The sequence below is a fragment of the Anastrepha ludens genome, chromosome 4, assembly GCF_028408465.1.
Source record: "Anastrepha ludens isolate Willacy chromosome 4, idAnaLude1.1, whole genome shotgun sequence".
Lineage (NCBI taxonomy): Eukaryota > Metazoa > Arthropoda > Insecta > Diptera > Tephritidae > Anastrepha > Anastrepha ludens.
The window spans coordinates 102,023,931-102,037,058 of NC_071500.1; the positions used below are offsets into that span (position 1 = coordinate 102,023,931).

General features: G+C 34.8%; 1 protein-coding gene and 1 long non-coding RNA gene across 8 annotated transcripts in view; one reads left to right on the forward strand and one right to left on the reverse strand.

The window, feature by feature from the left end:
- Nucleotides 1-13,128, forward strand: part of LOC128860397 (cAMP-dependent protein kinase catalytic subunit 3) — a 132,542-nt gene that overhangs the window by 29,703 nt on the left and 89,711 nt on the right. For all 7 annotated transcript variants that reach the window (XM_054097904.1, XM_054097905.1, XM_054097909.1 and 4 more), the window contains one exon: nucleotides 10,994-11,634. In XM_054097904.1, coding sequence (XP_053953879.1) covers nucleotides 11,076-11,634 — 559 coding nt within the window. In that variant the 5' untranslated portion in view covers nucleotides 10,994-11,075. The remainder of the gene's footprint in view (nucleotides 1-10,993; nucleotides 11,635-13,128) is intronic.
- Nucleotides 999-2,503, reverse strand: LOC128860398 (uncharacterized). The gene is made up of 6 exons (XR_008454248.1): nucleotides 2,265-2,503; nucleotides 2,117-2,205; nucleotides 1,995-2,062; nucleotides 1,586-1,934; nucleotides 1,289-1,538; nucleotides 999-1,195 (listed from the first exon to the last, which is right to left on the reverse strand). It is a non-coding gene; the product is annotated as an uncharacterized LOC128860398 (long non-coding RNA).

Sequence of the window (13,128 nt, forward strand, 5' to 3'; positions counted from 1 at the left end):
TCCAAAATAACACCTGTTATTGGAAAACCCTTTATAAGAAATATAAATCGAAAATATAATCATATTAGGATATCGTAGGGATCTACATCAAGTGTGATTAATCAATTGTGACAAAAATTATATCAATTATGATTTGCCATATGCGACGAATATTTACTTCATCCTTGACTTGGGTATTATAGCTTTATGTGTAATTCGTCGACACAATGCATAAGTTAGAGGAAGATGCAAAATCACGCGCGCGAAACATCTGTAAATCACCTATCTTATAATCCCTATATTTTGTGAAAGTATCAACAGCATAGTTGGAAATCGATTTCTTACAAACTATAAGAGTTAGTCTAAGTAAAAAAAAAAAAGAAAAAATAAATAATTGGTGCATACACTTCTGTTAGTTGTTTGGCCGACCCTTTATTTGTGGTGTGCATCTTGATGTTGCTTCACAAATGGAGGCATGATTCAATTATAGAAGGTTAGGTAAGTAGTGACAAGGGCGCTTTGACACTCCCTTATTTTAGGGCTGCATTTACGAAGGATGGGAAAAAGGGAAAAATGTCTTCCCCTTCTTGCCTAAAGGTAGTAAAAAAGTACGTAAAGTAACTAATTAGTCCTGTACTAAGAGAAAAACAAGTATATTGGTTATTTAATCTACATTAAAACAAAACGACAGAAAAATTATAGTTTTTTCTTTAAACAAATGTAATATTTATTTAGAATATTTTCGATGTTTATCTAACACAAGAGCACGCAGAACTATGTGATGTTACTTATGTATGTGTTTTTTTTCTGCCGTTCGGAGTCGGCTTGAAACTGTAGGTCCCTTCATTTGTGGAATAACGTCAAGACGCACACCACAAATAAGAGGAAGAGCTCGGCCAAACACCCCACCCGCGCCAATTATATATATATATATATATATATATATATATATACATATATAATCTTGCAATAGATTTGAGTATATTTTGTGGAAGAGAACAAAAAATAGTCATAATAACGGAATTTAATGTGTTTAATTTACTACAATAGTACAAGTCTTTTAATACACCAAAGGTCAAAATATATTTAATCGACAGGAATGAGATGAAACAGAAAGTTTAATTTTTTTTCTTATTTCGTGCATAACAATACATGTAGATACATGTAGTATGTTACCGTAAAGACATTGCGAAAGCAGAAGTTCAGTCGATCATTTCTAAATATAAGAAAAAAATTGAAATTAGAAGAGTTAAAATAGTTTGCAATAAAAATTACAAATTAACTAGTTTATAGTTTAAAATTTGTCTACCTTAATATACTTTGCGTCCCTAATATTAATAGGAAAATGTATTATTATAGACTAAAACTCATACATCGAAAAATTTTAGATATTGGTAATATAATCCACTTTTAGTAATTGTGATGGTTTGTAAATTTACGTATGTATATCAATACCACGTGTCTCAGTAATGAATCGGAGAGGAAATATGAGGAATGTGGGTGCACTTGCTCGTATAGGTGTTGGAACGCTGCACTTACTTCAGGCAGAAATCAAAAACCTGTAAACCAAAAACTTAAAAATAACTCACAAATATATCATTACAACTTGTCTGTAATTGTAGATTTAAAGCGCGAGGACTTGCTCGTGTAGGTGTTGCGCATACATCTACGTACAGCATATTGTTCTAGATGGGGTAAGGTATCGACGTGGACAGCCAGTTCGGAAGTCAAATTGATTTCAGAGGTAGCAGTACTAGGCACATAATGACCGTCACATGTTAAACAGGTATTTGTACCATCATACACAACACGCTCCATGTCTCCTATGAAATTGTCCGTAGCACCACATGAGACAATGGTAGAAATACGCGCGTTTCGTTTCTAAAAACCACAATAGTTGGGCCGCCTAGCTCTTCAACACACACCTTCCGCAGCAATTGCCCGTCTGTGAAGTCCTACAAATAAAAACTTTTTATTTATTACAATTTATTAGCAAATATTCTAAAAGAACTTACTAACTGTAGTTTATGTATTGTATGTAAGGTGGTCTCTGTTATATTTGCAAAAACGCTGCTATAAAAACCTATGAATGAAAAAGTTTAATATGAATTTTTACAAATGTCTGATCTGGACTTACATGTATGAAAATTCACAAACCGGTAGTTTTCTGCAGCAGAAAGCCGACTCCAAATAATCGACTATCACCATATGTAAGACATAATCGACCTAAATAGTGAAAAACGTCATTAATTTACAAAATAATTAGCTTTTATTATTATACTTACTTGAATGTTTACAAACAGATAAAAGATTTTCAACGAATAATAACAAAGCAAAGCGTCAAAGTGGAAACGGTGTTGCCGACCAAATAATTTGCACCAAAAGTTTAGTTTTTACTACAATTCAAAAATTTTTTTGTGAAATAGGTACTTTTTTTTGTAAAGAAGCAACACGTTTTCAAATAAGGGAGCCGATATGTCAAGAGGGAGCGAGAAAGCTGTTTACTTACCTAACCTTCTATAATTGAATCATGAAATGGAGGGACCTACAATTTTAAACAGACTCCGAAAGGCAAATGATTTTTATGAGGAGCTTTTTCATGGCAGAAATACACTCGGAATTTTGCCATTGCCTGCCGAGGGGCGACCACTATTAGAAAAGACTGGTTCTACTTTTTAGTGTTCAGGCACGAAGATTTGAACCTACGTACACTCGAATGGTAGTGACGCATCAACCCTTTCGACTACGGTGACCGATTATTTAATAGTATTCCAGAATATTTTCATTACTCAGACTTTCATTAAGGAATTCGTCGAGCAATTGTCTTTATTTTTAATTTAATTATCGCTGATAATAGATTTACAAAAAAAAAAAACGTGTCATATTTACTCTTAATCATTGTACAAATTCTGCTCTAAGAAACAAATGAGGCGCGAATTGTTAAGTAAATCTTCTTGCTTGGTTCGGGTGCCTAAAATTTCTAACCCGCCAAAAATTTCAGATTCCATGTAAACCAGAAAAACTTTTGCATATCGAATTTCATTCTGGAGTGACGCCAACACGTAATCTTTTGGGCGAAATGTTGATTTTATTCAACCAGAAAATACACTAATGCCTAGCTTCTATACAAAATAGCGTCTTGTCGGTAGAAGTAAAAGGCGGACGGTTTGAATTCATGTGCTAAAAATAATGCGTAAATGCCATTCATTACATACTGATCCGGAAAACACAAAAATTTCTCGCACTTGAGGCCCGAATAGTTTTCAAAAATATTTATATTCATTTTGTGGGAGTTCTCTATTAAATACTTCTCACTTCTTTTTTTCTGCTTTTCATAAAATATTTCACTAGATTTAGAAGCAAAGCTCGATTGCCGCCTTATTGCCTTTTAGAATTGTGATGCTTTCGCGCATATTCCGTTCGACCGACTGTAGCGCTCAATGTACTTTCTCTCCTTCGTCAAGGCAATTTGATCGATGTGGGTGGCAACAATGGTGGCAATATTTAAGTGCTGCTGACACATATTATCCATCTATGTACGTACCAGCAATGTGCCGCAAAACATATGCACTTCCTATGCAAACATAACACACATATTTAAGCCATTTACAATATTGTCTAGAAATGCACAAAAAAAAAAAAAAAAAAAAAAGAAGCAGAACGCAATTCAAACATAAAAAAGACGACAATGAAGTAGACATATGCCAGTGAAAAGAATTGAGTGAAAAGCAGGCGAATGGCTGAGTACTCCTTGGCACTAATACAGTCATATGTGTGCCAATTTAATCGTAAAATTATTTAGCGGCCAAGTCTGTTGAACTGTGTGAGTGTGCGCGTGCCAATTTTTATTAACAAAGGCCAACTCGTACATCACTGGAAGGAGGAGTGAGGGAATGTGCTTTTACTACCATAGTAACTAGTAAATATCTATAGATATACTTGCATGCATACGAACATGTCATACATATGCACAAATGCACACTTGTCTGTTGAGAGTCATCGAAGGGGTTAATTGAAAAAATTTATTATGTCATTAGGTCACATGCACACAATTGAAAATTAAACTTGATGTTGGAAAAAATTGCAATGGGCTGGCAGCCAAGGAGTGCAGTGTGTGGCAGGAAGACTGCAGTGTGGACGTGGCGAAATCGTATGAGCTAACTTGTTAGGCCTTTGCCCTTTCTGGCATGCAAGGCAACCTCAATTTGGCTGACATTTTTTGTATGAGAATGTTATCGGAAATAGAAATTTAAATTGAAAATAGCAAATCGAAATTGTATGAATTTTTAGTCTGCATTGTTTTTGCAGTAAATATTTTTATTTTCATGTCACTTTGCTTCCTTCAAATATACAAGAGAATTTAGCGATTTAAGGTAAAATGGCAAAATACAAAAATGTATTGATTGCATTTAAAGGATATTTTATACAGAATTTATTTTTACATATAAAGGGTGATTAAGTTTCAAGGGCCGGTGTTGAGTTTGAATAAAATACAATTTTTTTATGAAATTATTGTCGTATCTCTTTCTTATGATAATATTGATATAGCTCAATTACGTAAGGAAGAAAATATAGGGCAACTGGTCGCCGGGGCCTCGGCGGCACATCTCCATCCGATGGTCCAAATTTTCGATGACGCTGAGGCATAATTGAGGCTCTATGCCGTTAATGTGCCGAATTATCTCATCCTTTAGCTCTGGAATTGTTGCTAGCTTATCAACGTACACCTTTTCTTTCAAATAACCCTAAAGAAACGGTGTCAAATCACATGATCTTGGCGGCCAATTGACATCGCCGCGACGTGAGATTATTCGTTCGTTAGCTGTGTGACAAATGGCTCCGCCCTGTTGAAAACACATATCGTCCACATCGATATCTTCCAATTCGGGCCATGAAAAGTTCATTATCATCTCACAATAGCGAACACTATTCACAGTAACTGCCTGACCGGCCTCATTTTGGAAAAAATACGGTCCAATGAAGCCGCCGGCCCATAAACCGCACCAAACAGTCACTCTTTGTGGGTGCATTGGTTTTTCGGCAATCACTCTTGGATTGTCATTCGCCCAAATGCGGCAATTCTGCTTATTGACAAATCCACTGAGGTAAAAATGTGCCTCATCACTGAAATCACGAAATGCGCGATATGCGTTTTGATTTGAACGCCCGTTTTCATAATAAACCTGAATAACTTTAACGCGTTGCTCGATTGTGTATATTTCCATGGTTGAAATTGAGTTAGTCTGAAATTGAAAAATGTCAAATGAAATGTAGGAAAAACTGGCCGTTTAGGTGTGGTTCACATTCAACATCGGCCTTTGAAATTTAATCACCCTTTACATTAATTTTGTTATATATATTTTTATAAAATGCTTATTTCTATATTTCTCTTGCAGCTCTTGTGTTAATAAGCACAAGTTAGGGTTATATTGTATATATCCCCTATAAATAGTAAAAATAAAAATATTTCTCTAATGCCTACAAATTTTCTCTAAATCTGCACTTACTTTTCCTGCTGTGTTGCGTCAACAGGTTTATAGAAAAATTTATTACTTTTCATATACCCCTTTTATTAATGAAATTGTGAATAAAGTCACATTCTTTTTATAACTCAGGTTTTGGTTTTTCACTTAAATATCCGCTGTTTCAATAAAGTTAAATTAAAACTATGAAAACCGACTTATTTCAGAGCAAATAAACACAAAAGCATCTGTCAAAGAAGTTATAAAAATATTTTGGAACATTTTTAGAACGATTTTCTTGATAAATATAGCTTTAGTATAAACTTTTTAGGACATCAGTTTAAGTATACTGTTATTCATAAAATTCATTTTAGTACAAACTGTTTAGTACATTTTTAGTACAAAATTTGTAATAAGTTTATATATTTTTATTACCTAATTTTTCATACAACAGTTTTATTTCATATACTCTTTACTCTTTTTTTCACACTCTTGAGCCCCCTTTAATTTTCAAAGGGATAACTCAAAATTTCTCTCTTTGGTATAAATCAGTTTAGTATACAACTATTCATAAATATAGTTTTAGTACAATTTAGTACAATTATAGTACAATATAGTTTAGCACATTTTTAGTACACAATTTTTAATAAGTTAATAGTTATTAAACACGTTTTATTAATGTAATTGTGAATAAAGTCACGTATTTTCGTAACTAAAATAAATTTAAATTAAAACTATGAAAACAAAACAAAAGCTATGAAAAAGTATCTGTTAAAGAGCTCATAAAAATATTTCAGGACATTTTTAGAACAATTTTTTCTATATATATAGACTTAGTATAAACTTTTTAGTAGAGCAGTTGTATAACTGTATACTAAAGTTATTCATAAAACATTATTTTAGTACAACATTTTTAGTACTCATAACTTTAGAATAAACTTTTTGGTGCAGCATTTTAAGTGCACAATTCTTCATGAAAAAATTTAGTGTACACTTTTTAGAACATTTTTAGTACAAATCTTTTAAGAAGTGTATATAGTTATTACGCCGTCCAAAAACCGTAGAGAAGTAATTCAGCACAGATTCACTTGGTTTTTATGGTTAATATAAATATAATATAAACATACGCAGTTTGAGTAGTTAGAATGTAAAAATTCGACTTGATTTGAGGTGTGCCACTTTTGTGACATACATTTAATTTTATTGTTTTGGCAATATGAAAATTAATCTTGTTTTAGTACATAATTTTCACTCCACAAATCTATTGTATCTCTTTCAGCACAACGAATTTTTTGGAAAAATTTAATAATTTTAGGACACAATTTTTAGAACATAAATTTTTTAATAAAACTTCTCACTATAGAATTTTCAACATTTTCGCGCTTTTATCGTTTTTTCTGTTGAATTTTTGTTTTATAGTTTTTGATACTTAACTAAGTCCATATTTTAGAACATAATTTTTAAAACTCAAATATAAGCGTAAAATATTTATTAAGGATATTTGGTATTTAATATATTCGTCTAATGGGATTTTTCTTTTATTAGAACAAAAAGTCGATATTTTAGTACTTGCCAGCACTAGCAGCTTTATTTGTTTATTCAAAAGAAAAGGATTTGCAACCGATATATCAAAATTCATATCGGAAATGAATTTGCCGAATAGAGATATTTTGTCCTCGATGTTTTAGTACATAAACTTTGATTAGTACAAATATTTTAGTGCATGAAATTTTTTCAATAAAATATTAAACTACAGGCTCTGAGTTTTTAGTACTTAAACTTTTAAATATTTAGTATAGGCGTTTTGTTTGGAAGTGAATTTGGCTTTCCTGCCTTTTTTTTTTATTATTGAAGGATTTCATTAAATGCTCTAAATAAGCCTTGACCGCAAGAACTCAGTATAAAGTTTTTTGCAAAAAATTCTATTTTTCATGCGAGCGATTTTGTATATTGCCCTGATTTATTAGTAAAAATAAAAAACTAAAAAAAAAAATGAATTAAAAAAAAAAAGATTTTTATTATAAGATAAAGGTCCAAAATTTTTAGTACGAACTTTTTTTAGTACTTTTAAAGAGCTTGAATCTGTTTCATAGCGAAGCTAGCCCAAGCTAACTTATTGCTAATGTTTAGTACAAATTGTTTTTCGAAGTTTTTAACCCCTTGCCTTATAAATCGTGAATTTTCTGTATTTTCAGTTGTTTAAATATTTGCTCTGTAGAATTTGTTGCGTGAATAACCAGAAGAAGACATCACGAGTCTGATACGAGCTTTTAACTTTTGGTCAGAAAACGTCATCAGGTGCCTGATATGAGGTCTACATTTTAGGCACGGATCCTACTTCCGTAAGCAATACGTTGTTTTACGGCATAGAGTTAAGTTGCATACAGGAATTTGTTGAATTTGGTAGAAGAATTTTAGTACTATATTTATAGTAGAGTAGAATGGGGTAAGATAGGTCATTTTTTTTTGGAGAGCTCTTGCTACGGTGTTTTTGCATTGATTTTGAAAAATAAGCAAGATTTTGAAAGGTTATTTATCTGCTAACATTTTGGTTATACTGACTTATGTTTGGCTAAATATTTTGGAAGCTGCATTCAATAAGACAAAGGTACTTTTTTTCGATATTTTCAAAATCGGGGGGCACGATAGGTCACTATATGTGAGGGGAAAAGAACAATGTACATGGCTTGGAAATTAACGTTTTAACTTTTATTTAAAGAGTATGAACACTGCACATGTTATAAAAGTTAGGAATTTTTCTTTAATTCATCACGCGAGCACGCAATGTTTCGAACGGAATTTTAAATTGTTGAGAGGCTGATCGAACACTAGCGCCATCTCGGACTGCCGTGATTGCGTTTTTTACGTCTTCTTCACTTCGTTTCGGCGTTTTTCGCACATAATTACGCACCATTTCGCTGCAAAAACAATTAAAATTTATTTTATTCAATTAAAAGTAGTGACCTATAATGCCCCCAGACGGCTGACCTATAGTGCCCCCAAGCACATGTTTTATGTTAGTGTCGATAGTTTTTTTAAAAACAAAAATATCAAAAAACTAACACATTATTCGTGTTCAGCATTATTTTCTACGTAAAATAAAACTCACCTGACAAATATTTACATGCATTAAATGCACTGCACCGTAGAATAAAAAAAATGCTATGTCGGAGAAAACCTCACAAAAAACTACACGACGCCAGAACTAGGATAACTAATCAATGGTGACGGCCGAAATGACAGTCGCGAACGTTGTTCCCCACCACGTATTCAATTCAAATAAGACGAGTGACCTCTGGAAAAACAGTGCGACGAAAACCCCACCTACCTATTGTGCCCCCATACCTATCTTACCCCATTCTACTCTACTAGTACTATATATTTAGTACTCACTGAAAAATGTTAGTACTAAATTTTTAGCACAAACTTTTGAGTACTAAATTTTGAATAGAAAGTTTTCATAGTTTAGGAAACCTGTACATTTGCTGAATATAGAAACTCATTCAAGAAAATAAAATTTAGTACAAAATTTTTAGTACAACATTTTTAAAACCAACTTTTTCTATATAGCTTTCTTAGAACTTCATACTTCTGCATATACAAGTTTGTCTTACCGATGTTTCAATACAAGTTTTTAGTACAAAATGCTCCAATTTTTCTTAACGACATACCAGTGCAAGATTTTTAGTTGGTTTAAGTGGTGATTCTTCCAGAATCCAACTAGCGCTTCCGCACCATTTTGTTAGATTTTTAGTACAAATTAGAAACATTTTTTCTTAATGACTTTGAAATGCCTGACTTTTAGTACTAAACGACAAGTTTTTTAACGACTTTCTAATGCATAAAATTTAGTACAATATTTCACAAGTTTTTTGAAATAATTTATGTTATGTATAACTTTTAGTAATTGAGTAAACAAAAAGTTAAAAAAAAGAAAAAAAAAACACATTATTGATCAAAAATTCATTCCCTTTCATTTTAAGAAAATTTGCGATTATTGTAGCTTTTATATGCGGAAATAGAGAAATCTACACTTATTGTAAATATATTCGCAAGTGTGTAAGTAGTATTGAAAGCCGAGTTTCCCATTGAGACTTTCGGTTGAAAATGGAATCTACTTCAAAAATTATATACTGGCCAAATTTCGCATGCAACATATATCATATCATACCTTTCGCATAAATCGCAAAATATTTCATTTTAGTTCTAAATAGTATTAATATAGTATAAAAAAATGAATAAGTTCGTGCGGTTTTTTTTTCGAAATTTGAAACTTTATTGACGTAAAATGGTTACAAATTTAATATTCAAAATATTGTCCATCGCTTACTACTACTTTTTCCCGTCTTTCTGGCAATTCACGGATTCCCTTTGTGAAAAATTCGGTCGGTTTTGCCGCAATCCACGAATCGATCCATTTTTTGACTTCATCGTAATTACGGAAGTGCTGGTCAGCCAGGCCATGTTGCATCGATCGGAAGAGATAGTAATCGGATGGCGCAAGGTCTGGACTATACGGCGGGTGGGGTAGGACATCCCATTTGAGCGTTTCTAAGTATGTTTTGACCACTTGTGCAACATGTGGCCGAGCATTGTCATGTTGCAAAATAACTTTGTCGTGTCTATCGGCGTATTGCGGCCGTTTTTCTCGCAGTGCTCGGCTCAAACGCATCAATTGTCGTCGGTAGACATCCCCCGTAATCGTTTCATTCGGTTTCAGTAGCTCATAATACACAACACCCAGCTGGTCCCACCAGATACACAGCATAACCTTCAGGCCATGAATATTCTGCGCCGACGTCGATGTTGAAGCATGGCCAGGGTATCCATACGTTGCCCGACGTTTTGGATTGTCGTAATGGACCCACTTTTCATCGCCAGTCACAATTCGGTGCAAAAAACCCTTTCTTTTGTGCCGTTGAAGCAGTTGTTCGCATGCCATAAAACGGCGTTCAACGTCTCTTGGCTTCAATTCATACGGCACCCAATGGTCTACCTTTCGGATCATTCCCATGGCTTTTAAACGTTTGGAAATGGTTGATTGATCAACTCCCAAAGTTTTTGCAACCTCTTCTTGCGTTTGAGCCGGATCTTGATCGAGCAATTCCTCCAATTCGGTATCCATGAACTTTGGCGGCGCACCCTCGCGTTCTTCGTCTTCCAAGCCAAAATCACCACTTTTAAAGCGTGCAAACCACTTCTGGCACGTTCGCTCAGATAGAGCATGCTCACCATAAACTTCCACCAAGATACGATGACTTTCGGCTGCTTTTTTCTTCATATTAAAATAATGAAGAAGAATTCCCCGCAAAAACACATTATTTGGCACGAAATTCGACATTTTCAAGTGTGGTAAAAATATTGTTGTTTACGCTTCAAATAAAAAACTTATACTGACGTTTGTGCCTTACGACAGTAGCTCTCCAATGAATGTTTGGAAATGTGGATCGATGGAATAATAATCAAGTTACGCCATCTGTTGTAAAACCGCACGAACTTATAAATAGACCTATTATAATTAAATTATTCCTTTCATTTTTGTTCATTCTCAGACACTAAGCAACACGATTGGATATAACCTCTCGTCAGTACTTACTCCCATCTACACACACACGCCCGCGCATTCACAGTAGCATGTCTGCGGCTACCACATACACGCGCCTGCGAAACTTGGGCCCCAGCTCCAGCAGCAAAATGGCACCAAACACTTCTCTATTTTTCGATAAAAAATCCACTAACGATGCCACGTTCACACTCAAACTTGGCAGCGCACGCTTTAATGGCACAACCAACGGAAAAAGTAATGGCAGTGGTGGCGGTGGCGGCGGCGGAAGTCACAGTGTAGGCTCCAGCGAATCTTCAGATCCACTAGAATCCGATTGCAGTGAGGAAACCGAAGAGGAAGAGGCGTCCAAATGTGTAGTGGATGATGAAGCGCGACGACAGGCGCACAAAACTAAGGAGGTACAAGAAGAAGATGACGAAGAGGAGGAGGAAGATGATGATGAAGAGCTCGATGAGGAGGATGATGATCCCGAAGAGGAGGAAGAAGATGATCCCGATGAGGAGGATGATGGCAATGAGACTGATGATGAGGGTGATGATGATGAAACAGATGACAGTAGCAGCGTCGAAACAGCGAAAGGTGTGCGCAAATATCATCTGGATGATTTTCAAATAATCAAGACTGTGGGTGAGTAAACCGAATTAATTATAAACCAAATTAATTATAACCAGCTAATAATGATTGTGTCATTGTCACGTAAGAAAACTAATTCGGTAGCTGATATGTTTTGCACGCTCCACGACAAGTGTACTCGTGCATATGTATGTGTGCTGCTCTGCGCTAATATTTATTGGCAGCGTCAGGCAGCAGACAACAAATTAAATTCGAATTGTGCAAATTGCCATGATTCACTCTGGACCGAAAATCAAAGGAAATAATTATCTTACTAACGTTTGCGATCACCCTCAGCGAGGCTTTTTTTCTAATTTTTTTTCAAACAGCAACAGAAATGTATCTTTTTGTTTCCACATTTTGCTGACTTCTCTCTACACTGTTTATATAAATTGCGTAGGTGGCGTGTGTTGAACTCGTCGATTGGGCTAACTAATGAATGATCTCCCTAAACGCAACATGACTCATGATGCACACGAACGACTGACGTGAATCGGTGGCTACTGCTGACGATATTAGCGGGTGAGTGAATCGTTCCGTTGAGCGGTTGAGTTCAATGAAAAAGTAGGAGTAGGTATATCGCATTGCAGATCGTGAGCTATTGATCGTGCGCGCAAAACTAAAATAAACTAATTAAATTCAAATTTTTTCTAAACATCGCAAGATCACTTTAAAGTTTACAAAATCAATCGATCTGTATTTTGTTAGTTTTATCGATTATTTATAACTGCATACATATGTATGTAAGTATTCTTTGACTTTATGTGGTGCTTCTCATCCTTCCCTTCCTCTTGCACCGTCTATGCTGTTTTTGCAAACGATCAGCCCATCCATTCATTGAGCAGCTAGGCGTTTTCCAGTTTTTTGTGTTGTTTTTTTGCACCAAAGTAATGTGGCAAAAGTTTATGCTTCAGCAGCGCTTGTTTGCTGCTTTTTATCTATCGACGCTTGTGAATTTATGAAATACACAACACTGATAATACCACCGCACAAAGAAAGAAGTGAGTAGAAAAAAAAACGAAAACATCACCGGCAATTGCATAAACAAAAGCATTGCAATGGACTTTGCTGATATCGCACACTGGCAAACATCTTCACTCTCCACACTGCCTTTTACCTTTCTCTTACAATTTTTTCTTGTTGTCTTCGCCTGTGGAACCACCGTATCTAGCACAATTTGTAAATATTTGCACAGAGGTGTATTCATCCATGTTTACTTATAAATTTCAATACAAAATAATGCAAACATTTGTACCCACCGCAGTAATGAATAATAAACAAATTTCTATTTGGTTGGACAGTTAGCCGATCGCTTAGACAAGGTGGCTAGCGAGACGTCTCAATGGTTGTACGGTCGAATAGCGGAGCAAAATCCGCCGCAGGCACAATTGAGAGTGTGTGTGTATGAGTGTGCAAATCGAATTACAGTCATAATGACATTTTGACCCACACGTCGTGCATGGGCACTGACCTACTGCAGCTGATGGCGACGCTGCAAGAAATATAATG